The sequence below is a fragment of the Mya arenaria genome, chromosome 3 (genome assembly GCF_026914265.1).
Source record: "Mya arenaria isolate MELC-2E11 chromosome 3, ASM2691426v1".
NCBI lineage: Eukaryota > Metazoa > Mollusca > Bivalvia > Myida > Myidae > Mya > Mya arenaria.
The window spans coordinates 13,147,855-13,165,188 of NC_069124.1; the positions used below are offsets into that span (position 1 = coordinate 13,147,855).

At 37.7% G+C, this 17,334-nt stretch overlaps 1 protein-coding gene across 6 annotated transcripts in view; it reads left to right on the forward strand.

The window, feature by feature from the left end:
* The window catches only part of LOC128227279 (allene oxide synthase-lipoxygenase protein-like), a 50,799-nt gene that overhangs the window by 26,124 nt on the left and 7,341 nt on the right, over nucleotides 1–17,334 (forward strand). For 4 of the 6 annotated variants that reach the window (XM_052937658.1, XM_052937660.1, XM_052937663.1 and 1 more), the window contains exons 2-6: nucleotides 11,736–11,780; nucleotides 12,575–12,703; nucleotides 13,409–13,506; nucleotides 16,080–16,212; nucleotides 17,231–17,326. In XM_052937658.1, coding sequence (XP_052793618.1) covers nucleotides 11,736–11,780; nucleotides 12,575–12,703; nucleotides 13,409–13,506; nucleotides 16,080–16,212; nucleotides 17,231–17,326 — 501 coding nt within the window. Of the gene's footprint in view, nucleotides 1–4,994; nucleotides 5,770–6,652; nucleotides 7,782–11,735; nucleotides 11,781–12,574; nucleotides 12,704–13,408; nucleotides 13,507–16,079; nucleotides 16,213–17,230; nucleotides 17,327–17,334 lie in introns of those variants that run through there. The other 2 variants (XM_052937661.1, XM_052937659.1) reach the window with 2 other exon arrangements.

Here is a 17,334-nt window from a genome sequence, read left to right on the forward strand (position 1 = left end):
GACTTTGACAGAAATTTATGGTTGCTAGTACGGAAATGCAAAGATGGAAAACGTAGAGATTTGGGTAAGATATTAAGGTAATCTTCAATCTTTACATCGAACTTAAACACAGAATACATTTTAGCCTTACACGAAATATTTAATTGTTCAAAACAAGTTTAGTGAAATTGGTCTGCAATATTAGATTCTACAAGCATTCTCATATGTTTGCAGGTTCTCTTGTTTGGTTTAGCAAAACGCATGCATAACCCGTTGAATCAAGTATTGAATTGATAGTATTGGCCCAAACTGAATGATTGCTATGTAACATGTATTTATAGGTCAAGAAACTTGTTTTCGAGTCATGGGATGAAACGAGTTTACTCTAGTAACTTATCATTCTGGTGTGAACTATATATTTAATGGATATCTACCAAGTTCCGAGTAGAGCATGTTACGTGGAGTACTCTCTCTAGTATATGTATTCCGGCGCAAAAAATACAATGCAGTTGCTCCAACATGTCAAGTTTTCAAAGCCCCAGACTTCACATCCATACGTCAGAATTGAAACAATAGTAGCATAAAAACTTAAATTGTATGTCCAAAGACAAGTCAAGGTTTTTAATTCTAAGAATTAGAGCATACATTGCATTATATACGACAATTTAAAAAAACAACCAGTGGACGAGAAATAGACACCTAGACGGTTATATTCATTAACGGTCTCTATTACTTGGTTGTCAATTTTAAAGTTAAATTTCTTTAGATCAATTATTTTAGTATCTGAGGGGTTAATATCAAATTTCCATTGCATGTAGTAATCTTGAAAACAATTCTGACTTGGTTGAAAATCACGTTCATTGCATGCAAAGAGTACAGTGTCGACAGCGTACAGGATGATAAGTAATTGAAGCTACACCATTACTGGACCATTTATTACATTGCTTAAACTTAAAGGCCTAGTTTAAGGAATGTTTGACATGATAATCCCCAGCTGTGCATATCCTGCTAATTGCACTGGTGTCACAGTTTGGGCCAATTTCCTATGTATTCGTTTATTGGCTCAGAGCCATTTAGGGTCCATTTAAATAATAAAACATCCCAAACTGCACAGAAGGATACTCAGATTGGAGAACTGATAAGACAATCAGGCAATAAGATTATGATCAATTAACAGAGGTTGTGTACAAATACACGTATTTTTTTTTTTTTTTTTTTTTTTTTTTTGGGGGGGGGGGGGCACTTATAAAAGGCTTAAACTAGGCCTTTAAGTTGTCACATTGTGGGACTCAAACTTGGTCAGACTGTATTGTTCGATGGAATCTTATACGCCGTTTATATAACGAAATAGATCTCCGGGGGCTAAATATGTGCATATAAACGCAAATATCAATAGGAGGTTTGTCCCAAGTCTGGAGTTGGGGTAAATTTGCTTCCCTCCCCAGGTGGTTATTTCATGTCATATAAACGCAGCAATTGACTTGCCTTCTCCCCGGAATATTTCGATTTTGGCATGGATTTACAGCAAAAACTTGACAAATAAAACTAAATACATGTAATGCAACGAAATACTCTTTATATTCTCTCAACCCTTTGTTCAAAACCAGGGTGTTTCCATAAAGTACTTAACTTTTGAAATACCATGTTTATGCATGATTTAACGTTTTTGGCTATTTGGTCTTTCTTTTGCACGCTCATGCTATCAGATAAACTATCAAACTAGAATGCTAAACCTTCGCACGCTGTATTTCAGCTGATACGTCGAAAGTTATTAATTGTTAGCACATTTTTATGCCCCCGAAGGTGGGCATATTAAAATCGCACCGTCCGTCCGTCCGTCCGTCCGTCCGGCTCTGTAACTTTCCCTTGTATGGACAGATTTTAAAATAACTTGCCACATGTGTTCCACATACCAAGACGACGTGTGACGTGCAAGACTCGTGTCCCTACCTCAAAGGTCAAGGTCACACTTAGTGTTTATTCACAATGGAGTGCTGCATATAAGGACATAGAGTATAGGTTGTCGTGTCCGGGCTGTAACTTTCTCTTGTATGGACAGATTTTAAAATAACTTGCCACATGTGTACCACATACCAAGACGACGTGTCGCGTGCAAGATCCGTGTCCCTACCTCAAAGGTCAAGGTCACACTTAGTGTTTATTCACAATGGAGTGCTGCATATAAGGACATAGAGTACAGGTTGTCGTGTCCGGGCTGTAACTTTCTCTTGTATGGACAGATTTAAAAATAACTTGCCACATGTGTTCCACATACCAAGACGACGTGTCGCGTGCAAGACCCTTGTCCCTACCTCAAAGGTCAAGGTCACACTTAGTATTTATTCACAATGGAGTGCTGCATATAAGGACATAGAGTACAGGTTGTCGTGTCCGGGCTGTAACTTTCTCTTGTATGGACAGATTTTAAAATAACTTGCCACATGTGTTCCACATACCAAGACGACGTGTCGCGTGCAAGACCCGTGTCCTTACCTCAAAGGTCAAGGTCACACTTAGTGTTTATTCACAATGGAGTGCTGCATATAAGGACATAGAGTATAGGTTGTCGTGTCCGGGCTGTAACTTTCTCTTGTATGGACAGATTTTAAAATAACTTGCCACATGTGTTCCACATACCAAGACGACGTGTTGCGTGCAAGACCCGTGTCCCTACCTCAAAGGCCAAGGTCACACTTAGTGTTTATTTACAATGGAGTGCTGCATATAAGGACATAGAGTATAGGTTGTCGTGTCCGGGCTGTAACTTTCCCTTGTATGGACAGATTTTTAAATAACTTGCCACATGTGTTCCACATACCAAGACGACGTGTCACGTGCAAAACCCGTTTCACTACCTCAAAGGTCAAGGTCACACTAAGAGTTTATTTACAATGGAGTGCTGCATATAAGGACATAGAGTATAGGTTGTCGTGTCCGGGCTGTAACTTTCCCTTGTATGGACAGATTTTAAAATAACTTGCCACATGTGTTCCACATACCAAGACGACGTGTCTCCTGCAAGACCCGTGTCCCTACCTCACAGGTCAAGGTCACACTTAGTGTTTATTCACAATGGAGTGCTGCATATAACGACATAGAGTATAGGTTGTCGTGTCCGGGCTGTAACTTTCTCTTGTATGGACAGATTTTAAAATAACTTGCCACATGTGTTCCACATACCAAGACGACGTGTCGTGTGCAAGACCCGTGTCCCTGCCTCAAAGGTCAAGATCACACATAGTGTTTATTCACAATGGAGTGCTGCATATAAGGACATAGAGTATAGGTTGTCGTGTCCGGGCTATAACTTTCTCTTGTATGAACAGATTTAAAAAAAAATGACACATGTGTTCCACATACCAAGACGACGTGTCGCGTGCAAGACCCGTGTCCCTACCTCAAAGGTCAAGGTCACACTTAGTGTTTATTCACAATGGAGTGCTGCATATAAGGACATAGAGTATAGGTTGTCGTGTCAGGGCTGTTACTTTCCCTTGTATGGACAGATTTTAAAATCACTTGCTACATGTGTTCCACATACGAAGACAACGTGTCGTGTGCAAGACCCATGTCCCTACCTCTAAGGTGAAAGATACACTAAGTGTTTATTCACAAGGGAATTCTGAATATAAGGACATAACAGTGTAGGTTGTCAAGTATGGATGGTATTTTTTTATGTTCAGAGGCAATTTAAAATAACTTGCCATATGTATTTGACACCTAAAGGCAAGATCAACTTTTCATGTACTGACCTTGTTCGTAGGTCAATGTCACATTCGGGGGCATTCGTCACATACTGTGACAGCTCTTGTTTATTCTTAATTTGTTTTCAGAATGAAACATGAGCTCACACAGTTTAAATGTTTCCTGACCGTTTATGACCTTTTTTTTAAAAGACACGAAGTTTTCCTTGTTTTTTTCCCGAAATTACTGCAACATAATATCGCTACGTGAATAAAAGTAGTATCAATTACAGATATACATTTAATAAGTTAGAAAGAAATATAACACCCATCATTACATTTGATTTCATTTTTAACACAAACTAAAGTAAAAAAAAATCTCAATTGCCATATAAACTCGTCGAAAAAATATAGTTGGGCAAATTTGCCCAGGCCGGTATATATGTCTCACGGGAACAAATTTGTACCTACGCAAATGTTCAGCATATAAACGCAACTTAAGCTTAGTTCGACACGCGTTCATCTTAATAGGTAAAACACCCTGTCACTAGATCAAATCATAGAATTACCTATTTATCATATCATTTATCTAGGTCAAGAGATAAAGGACCATCATGGGCCCCTTGTTTTATAACCTATCAAAATATCAACATTGATTCTGAGTTTGTTAAGGGTTGGCACTAGTTGCACTGTTGCAGATGTTGTATAGAAGAAGATCTTATACATGTATATAGACTTTGTAAACCCTAAATGCTGATATTTTTTTTTAATTTGATAGACTGGCAGTTACTGTTGGTGCGTCTTCATACAACTTGTACAACTATTGTCATTGCCACTTATGAGCATCTTGTGTACGTGCAAAGTGTGTGCGCGCCAGATTAATTAACAATCATTCGATCAAGTTAGTTTCTTTCTAAAGAAGGAAATGAACTTTGAAGTGAAAAATGTTCCGCATTTTCTTTTCAGATACATGTAGTACAAGAAGTACAGTTTAGTATACTGGTAATTATAAATATTTATAACAAAATCAATAAGATAACGTCTGGACTGTTTAAATTTCTGCGCACCTGTTAGAAACTATTCGCCACCGATCGTGTGAGATTGAACAGGAATAATAGAGTCTAGTAATCTTTACCTGGAATTTGTTACATTTTCTTAATATGAGACAACCATGAACATAAACGTGTTTATGTTAAGTATCGTAGGCCCTCGGACTCTAGCCAGGATCGAAGCCTGTTAAAATTTATGAACGAACGATTTGTAACTTATTGGAAATCTATTTTGTGTTTAGTCTGAAACTTCCTTGTTCTTCCGTTGCAATTAAGAAAAGTATAGAGGTGTAAAGATATCATTTACATTGCTTTTTCTTTAAAAAATTCGTTTTGGAATATGTTAAGGAAAGTTCGTACAGAGTTGTGATACATATAAGAGAAACTGTGAAATCCTATATAATAGCCGGCGTGATATTATGTGTTTTTTTCGTAAATGGACATTTTGTTTGGTAGTTAAATTCGTGCACTTTCTTTTCATACAAGAAAGCAAATCCAACTGAGCCATAGAACTCACTTAAATAACTGAGTAATTAGATACTTGTTTTTATATCTGTGAATTTCATTGAAAAAGTTTGTTTTTCAAAGCTATGGGGGATGTAACTTACGAAATCGAAGTGAAAACTGGCGATAAACTGTTCTCTGGAACGGACGCCAATGTCTACGTCAAACTGTTCTGCTTCGATGGCGAGTGTACGGATGAAAAACTGCTCGACTGCTTGTTTAGAAACGATCTTGAAACTGGTGAAACGGACGTCTTCAAATTTAAGCGCCAAAATAATTTGCAGAAGATCGATTTTATAGAACTCTGGCGTGACGAAAGCGGTATCCTTGACAACTGGTATGTTGACTATATCCGGGTGACTAACTTGTCGTCTACCGCGGTTTTCGAGTTTCCGGTATTCCGATGGGTGCAAGCACACCGGAAATACCGTGTTTCGCATCTGGACAAGCACCTGCCGCAGAAGGAACCATTTAAGGACCAGAGGTTGACGGAAATAGAAGAAAAACAACGAAAGTACGAGCTAATGGCTCACGTGCAGAACGGACCTATGCAGGTATATTAGCATTTCAGAGAAAGGGGAATAATGTTTTCTTAATATGAATAAATAAGGTATCAGGTACTTTTTTCAATAGCGCCATTGTGATATCAGTAAGGATACATGGGAATAATGCTCTCTTAATCTGAATAAATAAGGTACCAGGTACTTTTTCAATGACGTCATTGTGATACCAGTACATATGGATGCATGTGTATATTTCGGTGTCTTTGGCAACTGTCTGTTCATATAATATGACATTATTTGAGAAAAATAATTATATTTAAATAAATTCTGTATTCAAATATCGTCGGGGCTAAATTAAGTCACGAAAGGAACTTTTTATGGCAATACTTTATACAGCAGTTTGTTTTTAGTGCGTTTCAAGTGACCATGGTTAGTTAAGGTTGTTGGCGATTTGGTTTATACAGTATTTATTCATATGTTGTTAATATATTAACATATTACAAGTATACATGGAAAAGGATTGAAGAGATAGCTTAGAGCTAATATTAAGACTTCTCTCCTGCTTATTGTTGATTCAGTCGATGTTTCTCCGTACAGGCAGTAATTTTGAGCATATGCCCCATTCCACAATTAGAAATAAACATTAGGCTAATTTAAGAATAATATATTTTGATGTAATTCATGCATTTTATGCGCCGGGTCCTCCGCACCTCATCCTCCGCGGATCCGCTAGTGATTGTCGGTAAAAGTGTCTGTATTTTTAACCATTGAAAACCTATAACAATCCCTGTTCGCGCATCACTCCTTATATAGCACTGTCCTGTTGATGATGCTGGTATTGTTTACGTAAGCGTACAAACATTTTATATAAGCGCATTTGAAACGTCAATCTATTACTATGGTCATTGGCGATCTACCTTGGGGCATAAATAACGGATGAATGGAGAAACTAGTGGACCAATATATATCATACAGAGTACCATACTGCTCGCCATATCTAGAAGTAGGCGGCCTGTTCACCTGTTTAAAAGGAGACCTGCTTTAAGGAGATATACGCTACGATACACTCGCTGTACACTTTTGGGGGTTGAATGATGTGCGTTCAACTATTTCATTCATAAACGATTCACAATTGAATAGTGTTAAGTCGGATTATGATAAACAATATTGTAAGAATTCATGGATTAAAGACAAGTTAAAGAAATTGTTCTTTGGAAGTGAACGGAGTTGTGCAAGTGTTTTGTCTTTATATTGATATTCACTAATAGTAGTTTAATGTGTGTCAAACTGAACGGTGATAATTTCATATGTATGCTAAGGTTTAAAAGTGTGCTTTGTGTTGTGTAATACTGATTGTAGTAATGCTTAAATAGAGCAAAGATAGAATTAATGTTTAAATTGTTACAGTTTTAACTAGAAAGCAAATAAAGGACACTAGAATAAGAATATCAAATATATTCAGTGAATGTCTTAACTGTTAACACGATCAGCAGGATACGTCATTTTTATGCTGAGATGCTTTCTTAAGTGCAATACCCGAGACAAGTTAAGACCTCTTTCCATAAAACATGGGCGCATGTCTGGGTGTGCAAAACGCCAAGTTCGTAATATACGTGAGAACTGGCGACAAGAAGAACGCCGGCACCGACGCCAACGTCAAGATACGGCTCCATGACACTCATGGCACGCACACGGAAGATCTAACGTTAGATAATTTCTTTCGGAATGATTTCGAGAGCGGCCGACTTGACGTGTTCCCCATCAAAGACCTCAAGGTCAAGGGCTTCGACGGACATGTCTCTATGGTTGAGTTCTGGAGAGACAACGCGGGGCTCGGTGCCGATTGGTATGTGGATAAAATAGTGGTTGAAAACCGGAAGACGAACGATACTTTCATATTTCCGGTGTTCCGCTGGATTCGCCCGGACTATCACTACTCAATAGAGTGTCTGGACACGTCCTTACCCCAGTTTGATCCCCACAAGGAGCAGCGGCAGGAGGAGTTGGAATATAAACGGAAGGACTATCAGACAGCACAGAAAGTCCCTAATGGACCCGCACAGGTATTCATGTACATCCACTGCACTGTGAAAATATACTCCGTATAATCTAAGTCTTTTAGTTTATATACATATAATTTGAGTGTGTGGGGAAGGCTGCGTTTATTGTGACACGTAAAAAACCTTCAATGTATAGAATTCAAGAAATTAGATATTTTGTAAACAGTTATGTTATTGTCAGAAATACCTGCATTTTATTACACGTCATCACGCGTGTGTGGGTAAGGTATGGCTATACATGTACCCACGCTTGACTCCTTCAACTACGGTAATCCACCGATAACCACCCGTCTGTAGTCCCGTTATTATACCGTACAGGTTTTTTTTTTCATTTTATGCAAATTTCAATGATAATGCATTCCCCCCTTTTAATATCAAAATGTAAGCTTGTGAGAAAAAAGGAATCTGGAAATTTAAGTAATCGCTGATATATTTAACCACTATAATACGGCTGCTATTGTATTATGAAGACATCAATTAATTAAAAAGATTCCATTATACGAACTGTGACATCTTAGACTGCCTGGGAGTAACGACTTACAATAGTCATTGATTCTAAAAGTATGTGTTGTGCATGGAATTCGTATTTACTTTTAGCTATTGTAATACTATATCAGATAATTTTAAAGTGAAAAGTACCTTGCCTAGACTCCGTTACAGTAGTCATTCACGTTGTTGAATTATTATCGCCTTTCATAACTGTTATTATAGAGCACTGTAAAAGAGGGGATTGCAAAGAAGCTTGAGTCCTGATTTGTCAAAACTGTCTAGCCAACTTGATTGTCATCGTAATTGATAGTTAAAACGAAGGGAACGACATTGTTAGTGCTATTTAATTAATAACTTAATTGGAAATCGTTAGTGATTATCAAAGGTATGGTACTTTTATGCAGACACTGATAATTTCATTGCACATTTTATGATATTTGTACATACCATCGGGGACAGTCCACTATTGTTTATGATGAACTTTTGTGTAAGAAACAATGAAATGGCGTACTACTTTATTTCAATATAAGATGTTGTCGTTATCCATATCGTTGAATGATGTGACATATACCCCATATTACATTCATATTTATCCATCAATTTGCGTTGATGAAATTGACAATAAATCCCGAGGGTACTTTTTCAGCGTTCTTTACAAAATATATTCAGTGAATGTCTTAAACAAATGTTGGCCCACTGACTGAGAGTATAAAACATTTGCATTAAACAAAGCCTGAGTTGAACTACTCAGCTGATAACAACAATACCATGCATGGTTGAAATCCCAACTTGTAAGTTAATACAAGGGCGAATCTTTTAACTTGAGTGGTGACCAATTGTGTTTTGAATGACCTGACCGCGCACACAAGTACCCTTTATAACTACATGACTAATTGGTTCGCTAAAAACCTAGTAATTTTATTCGTCAAAGCAGTATTCTTATTTTTAACCCTTGGTTGAAATGCGCAGCTTTTTTTAGTATCAAGGTGGTAACCACAAAGCCAATCCAAACATTTTACAGACCAATCAGACGGGCTCTGTATCATGGGAAGAAGAAAACACCCTCACCTAACTCCATTGACTCATGTAATTTGTAATTCAATATTCGATTTTTATGGATTCTTTATGGAATTTTAGGGGGCGTTAGGCGTGGTATGATCATGAAGATCTCATGAAACGATTTAGGCTATGTACACATTTTGAATATAGATAATACTTTCGATAGGCGTTGTATGAAAATATACCCACGAGAGCATGAGCGTAGGTTAACAAAATTGGAGTTGGAAAAACTGCGCGAAATTGTTAATTTTAAAGCGCTTTAGATAGAAATCAGGTTGTTACTCGGGATGTTTAACACATGAAACGAGTCATTCCCGTATATAAATTGCTTCTAATTTCATTCGTAAACAGTGACAACATTCAAGTATCATTATATGAGACATGAGTATTCACAAAAAGTAACGCAAAGTTAAACAGCTAGCTTTAAATGAAATATTTTCAACATATACTGATAAAGTAGTTTCCTACTTACATACGATATAGAAACCCTAGCTGTTAATATGACCATGACTGTTCTGTTTTGTAATGTTTTGCTCAATTCTGTTCAGTTCTGTTCTCCTCAGTTCTGTTCTGCTCTGCTCAGTTCTGTTTTACTCAGTTCTTTTCTGTTCAGTTCTGTTCTGTTAACATGCCTGACATGCCTTTAGTTTGTTCCATTATCTTTTGAAAAGCCATAAGCACTATTTAAAACAGCCTAAGTACTTCTAAATATTTATGACATTGATTATTGAATTTGTTCTCAATTTTATAGACAAATGCATCACGGCAGTTCACAGATAGACTTGTAGATATTATCTGACATTTATATGTCAGCCCCCGGGTTTGTTAATAGCTGTCCAGCAGGATTCGGGTACAATGAAGTGAATTCATCCGTATCGTTGACCACTAGTATTGTAAACACTCTTAAGATACGAACGTGGTTTAAATGCATTAGTTGAATTTGTTACCTTTCTGATTTTCGAATATTAGGCCACACCAATTTAATGTGTAGGCTTACGGATATACCACACCTTCATATTTTTCGTCAGAATCGCCTTTTTTTAAAAAAATGAATAATTCACCCCCCCCCCCCCCAAAAAAAAAAAAAAAAAAAAAAAAAACCCAACAAACAAAAAAAACACAACAACAACAAAACATCAAAAACAAAACAAACAACAAACAAACAAAAACAACATAGTAATAATAAAAAATAAAATAAATAAGGAATAAAACTTTTCCAAATAACGCTTTCTAGGTGAGACATGTTTCATAAAGCACCGCAAAAACACGTAAATTTATGTCTGTGACAAATTCTGGAAGGTGTAATTGTTCAGGATTAGCATTCTAAATATTAATTAAACAAACGAATATGAATAATGCAGCAGTCAATTGTAACCACGCCCCCAGGTCCGGGGATATACCTAGAATATGGTATTTATAAAGACAGGGGGGAAATGGGCCGTATTTTTACCGTCCAGGTTGCCGTGAATGCGGTGGTTTTCTTTTCGCGCCGATAATAGCGGGGAATGGGCCTTACCTAGGATATTCCCGGGATGCGGGGGCATACGGCAGGGATTTAACCAGCAGTTTGTCTCCGCAGTGCGGGGATTTTACCTGGGATTGGCTGAACCGAAAGTCGGAGTTTCCGCCATTCCCCGGACTGGGTCGGGGAGGGGGGGGGGGCGTTGCTACAAAATTGACTTGTGCATAAGTGTTTCGCATTTGCTCGCTCCTCTTTTAAAGAGATTGACATTGAAGGTGTTATTTTTCGCCTGCTCGCTCCAAAGTTTTATTGCCTTCAACCGTAGAACAAAACTTTGGTGAAGCCTAAGGGTGTCAGGAAACCTAAGTGATATACACAGCGAAGATCTATAACTTGTCATTCCGTCGTTGCGGTTACTGAAATCCCAAGTGCCATGGCCACATATTCCCCATCTATGATAAATATTTAATAACCGCATAATTACTGACTGGGAGACAAATTTTATTGGGTGAAAATTGCTGTAATTTCCCACATTATGATGGGATTTTCTAATGTCATAGGGGGAAAATTATACATATCAGAACGATTTGTTTCCCCAAAGAGAACTGTCATAAAACTATAAGTCCAGAGAAAATATCTACCGAACAAAATGATATAGCAGTCGCGTATTATTGATGGTCATACCAGGTTTATTTACCGTGTTACTAGTATATTGTGAAATATACGGTAATATTGTTTAAGAATGAATTTCATGTAAAATGCAACACGCATGTGTTCAAATCACTCAAACATGTGTTGAATCTTTATTTATCAATCTATAATAACCTTCATTTGTGGCTGTAATACTGAGTTCTCCAGTCTCAAATTCTAGACAACATGCTACAAAAGCAAAAGAATGTATCATTACATAAAAACATACATGTACATAATTTATTTTCTCTTTTCAGATCAAGGTGATGCCCGCGGATGAAGCCTTCTCATTCGACTACAAGGTAAATACACTCATGAGTTGTTGGCCATCATCATGAAACAAGACCACAAAACGTTAGCTTGTAAGGTTAATAAACCTTTAATGTTTTAAAAAATAGCTGTTACGTAAAAGCTATACGGCTCGACAATCCTAGGAGTGATACATTATCTGTAAGCAAAATATACAACGTACATGTTGTGATGGTTAAAGGTTGTTAGTTCGTTATTACAAAAATAAATGGTTTGATTCAACACTGTCCCATGACCAATTATTTTGTGTAAGTATATATTCAAATCTTTAAAGTTTTTAGTGGTCTGCATTCTCTTGTGTAAACTATCCACTAAATGGGCCAGCTTCACATGATTTAAATCAATAACGTTTGACGGCTGATTTATTGAGATAATTGTATTGGAAAAATATACTGCCTTCTCATTGGGCAAAAGAAAATGTTGAAGAATACTATTTGTTCTTTCGTTATTAGCGAAATATACATATCACATGCTATAATGTTTTTTTAATAAAAAGGACTTGTCGTAGTCATCTTAAGTAATTTCAGGTCCCCAAGTAGTATTTTTCAGTAGTTCTAGTTTTCATTAGTTCTAATTTACAATTTCCTTGTTTTACAAATTCAGTATTATACGTTGTAAAAGATGTATCACTATGTCTATGCACAATAATATACAGCACTGTATAAATATGTGGACCCAATAGTAATTTATTCGAAATATAGTATAAATCAAACAGTGATATTATTTGATAAACATAATACAAGGAATAATATTCTAACTGTAACCCCTTCCCCGCTGTACATTTCAGTGGGACATCGTGAAGACTAAGGCGCAGTTGATCCTGGTCAGTAAGCTCGTCATGATGACCAGTGGACGCTGGGAGTCCCTGTCTCATCTTAAACAGGTCTATACCAAGGAAATCTTCAGTGAACCCGACGTAAGTTTTTACTTTGATTATGAAAAAATGTCGGTATGAGGAACTTAATTAAATTGAAATTAAATAACGAAATGCTACTGATTATTGGCTTTCCAAAATGAACTATGACCTTAATGGATACACGTGTGGTTTTCTGCAAAGATGCTCACCAATTGTCACTTTATTACTGTCATGAAATATGTTAGTGCACCAACAGTTACGAACTATGTACACAGTCCATGTGAAACAAGTCTGTCTTTTAGGTTGCCATATGCTAATCAATTTTCTCACATTAAAAAGAAAGACTGCGCACCTGTGGTGATGTGCTGTAACAAGGGTCTTATTACACCTGTTATGACAGCGAAGGAAAACTGTTTTCCAGTTTATATTTTCGGCATAACATCATCCTATCTTTCGTGAATTTTCTGATTCCTCAAGACCGTTTGTTAACTATAAGTGTTCTATCACGGAGCACCTATCAATGATTTGCCCCACTGGGAGACGAGGAACTATCATAAGGGATTTAGACAAGCACATTCTGTTGGCTTTACATGTTTCCCAGGATTCGGAGGAGATCCAGACATAGGTAAATCCGGCCTTGTTTATTTTCCGGTCGGCGGTCTGACCGGCCCTATCAATAAATATCCCGTCCTTCGAGAATCATCCGATGTTTTAAACATAAGGATGACGTAAACTAGACAAGTGCAACCTGTTTTTCATTTGCAGGGTGCAAAGCGCTGGAGCAACGATCTGTTTTTCGGAAATCAGAGGATCGCCAGCATGAACCATTCTTGTATAGAGTTGTGCACAGAAATCCCGGACAAGTAAGTAATGGTTAACACTATTATATGTGTAAACCAGGAACACATTTTCATATACCTGGTTTTGCATAATTTTAATTGAATTTAAATCTGAGAGAAATCAGCGTTTTATTTACAGTCACTAAAGCAATTGTTACACACTAACGAGATGATATTGATGAACTCATTGGAAAATGAAACCATGTGCCCTTATTTATCTACGAAATATCACGTGTCCTATTGTTGGTCTACTGATGTTGGCCAACTGATTGTTTTATTAACAACTTGCGACTGGTCCATTCAATTCAGAAACAAATAAGAGCCAAACCAGTATTTCATCGTCAATTCAGAGTCAGTTCGACGTAAACCATTCCTAAATTCAGGGTCAAATCCTTGTAACATTCGTCCACTCAGTGTCAATCCGTGTACCATTCGTCAGTTCAGGGTCACATCCGTGTACCCAATTTACCAATTCAGTTTCAAATCCGTGTAACATTCGTCAATTCAGGGTCACATCCGTGTACCATTCATCAATTCAGGGCCACATCCGTGTACCATTCACCAATTCAGGGTCACATCCGTGTACCATTCACCAATTCAGGGTCACATCCGTTTACCATTGTCAATTCAGGGTCACATCCGTGTACCATTGTCAATTTGCGTGCACCATTCGTCAATTCAGAGTCAAATCCGTGCACCATTCGTCAATTCAGAGTCAATTCCGTGAACCATTCGTTATTCAGAGTCAAATCCGTGAACCATTCGTAATTCAGAGTCAAATCCGTGAACCATTCGTCAATTCAGAGTCAAATCCGTGAACCATTCGTTATTCAGAGTCAAATCCGTGAACCATTCGTAATTCAGAGTCAAATCCGTGTACCATTCGTTATTCAGAGTCAAATCCGTGAACCATTCGTTATTCAGAGTCAAATCCGTGAACCATTCGTAATTCAGAGTCAAATCCGTGTACCATTTGTCAATTCAGAGTCAAATCCGTGAACCATTCGTCAATTCAGGGTCGAATTCGTGTACCATTCGTCAATTCAGAGTCAAATCCGTGTACCATTCGTCAATTCAGAGTCAAATCCGTGTAGCATTCGTAATTCAGAGTCAAATCCGTGTACCATTCGTTATTCAGAGTCAAATCCGTGAACCATTCGTTATTCAGAGTCAAATCCGTGAACCATTCGTAATTCAGAGTCAAATACGTGTACCATTCGTCAATTCAGAGTCAAATCCGTGAACCATTCGTAATTCAGAGTCAAATCCGTGTACCATTCGTCAATTCAGAGTCAAATCCGTGTACCATTCGTCAATTCAGAGTCAAATCCGTGTAGCATTCGTTATTCAGAGTCAAATCCGTGAACCATTCGTAATTCAGAGTCAAATCCGTGCACCATTCGTCAATTCAGAGTCAAATCCGTGTACCATTTGTCGATTCAGGGTCGAATTCGTATACCATTCGTCAATTCAGAGTCAAATCCGTGAACCATTCGTCAATTCAGAGTCAAATCCGTGTACCATTCGTCAATTCAGGGTCGAATCCGTGCACCATTCGTCAATTCAGGGTCTAATCCGTGAACCATTCGTCAAATCAGAGTCAAATCCGTGAACCATTCGTCTACTCAGGGTAAAATACGTGTACCATTCGTCAATTTAGGGTTACATTCATGTACCATTCGTCAAATTATAGTCGAATCCTTTTACCATCCTTTAATTCAGAGGCATATCAATATACCATTGTCAAATTAGAGCCAAATCGGTAAACCGTTCGTCAAATTAGAGCCAAATCGGTAAACCATTCGTCATTTCAAAGCCAAATCGGTAAACCATTCGTCAAATTAAAGCCAAATCGGTGAACCATTCGTCAATTCGATATCATCGCAGCAAAACTGGATTCAATGTCATCCAGCATGCATAGCCTAATCTTCATTTTTCATTCCTATTAATTGAGAGATACAACGACGAACATGATTCAGGCAACATTGCTTACATTCTTTCTTATTTAACATCCTGATGTATATGATTGTGGTCATGCTTATATGGTTACACTGTTTACATTTTGTGTATCTATCAGTCGGGGTTTATCGCGTATTGATACCCAAGTATTTTATCTTGAAAGTGTTCCAAATAAACGATTGTGTTTGCTTTTCTATTATCAATAATACATGTAGCGTATTTAAACCACATTCCAGCTTCATTTATTACATAACGTTTATGCAAAAAATGAGCTTAGCTCATTTGGAAAAAAATGACACATTATTTCATATTACACTGTTTTTGGACAGTACTGCCAAAGAAGTGCCGTTCATAGGTATCATGCTACTTTTCGACAGACATGCATCATATTGCCCCGGCTTCAAACCTCAAACAGAAGCGTTCAGGAACCAGTGTTTAGTTGATATAAAGATATGCAAGTTGATTGATTTATTTATCGTTTTCCGTTTGCAAATCGGGTCTATTTTGTCCATAACTATTGCCATAATCCTATAATGTAATTCAGTCATACTCCTCATAGTTCAGGCTTACGGCTTAGATGGAAGTGCGTTCCGTAAAGGCTGCTCTCTCAAACTATAACTATACTATTCATATTTCAGGCTTGGGGTTACAGAGGAGATGTTAAAGCCGTTCCTTGAAGGTTGTTCCCTCAAGGAAATGCTTGACGCCAAAAGGCTGTTCATCGTCGACCACAACATTCTCACCGGCCTCCCACATCGCAAAGGATTCTACGTGAGTACCACAAATTTAACCCCATAAAGAGGGTGGACCAACCTAACAACGCCAAGTTTCAGCGTACCGCGTTCCATCCTCCTGGCTCTTGAGAACTCTTGTGAACGACCCCTAAATATCACGTACAGTCAAACATGGTTGAACGGTCACCTGCTTTAAAAGGCCACCTGCCTTATCGGGCCACCCCAACTTCCCCCCGATACAAAAAAATGGAAGGTTCAGACTCACGAAACATGAGGGATCTTATATTTGTAAAGCCATTTGTAATAAAAAGTGTCTGCAAGATCAGTCTTTACTGGCATGTTTGCTGGCATTTCGCATTCTCAATGATCAACGTGATTTATCTCATGTAAAATAAAAACAATCCTGTAGTACGCCAATACAAATGCCAGCGAAGCTCATTTGTTAAATTAAGAAAAAGACATGTTTTACCACACGCTTTGAATTCAATTTCAAATAGCTTTATTTGCTATCTTGGTAAACTTTCAAGCACGTTTAACCACCGCGATATTTGTATAGAGTAATTGTATATTATCCTTCCAAATAGTTTTTACACCTCATTGACTGTCTGAATCAGATGTTATAACCAGTAATATAAACAGTAATGCATAACAGCGTTTTCTAAATTTAAAGATTTTGATAGACCTTAAATCAGTATTGACAGCTTTAAGCTCAGACTATTGTTCAGCTACAAAGATTGTTTTTGCTCAGACATGTGCATCAAAACAGTAGGAATTGCATTGAAATATTTATAAATGATTTTGGGGGCAATTTCAAATGGCGTCTCAGCCCCTTTACCCTGCCCTTAGCGTGACATCTTCGTACTTGAAGAGACTCACGGCTATTTCTCAGGATTTACAATTTTCAGTTTAACGTTTTACATAGCATTATATGCAAGGTCTGGTCTAGGAAACACACAGTGGTAAATAATTTGTTGTATTATTGCAAATCGGAACACTTTTTATTAACTCAGCTTTGATTGAATAGTTTATATGAAATATAATTGGTATATTTACAGACATGTGTGCCGATCGCGCTGTTTTTCGTGAACGAGAAGCAGCACCTTGTCCCCATAGCAATCCAGCTCCACCAGGAGAAGGGCCCCGACAATCCGGTAAGCCA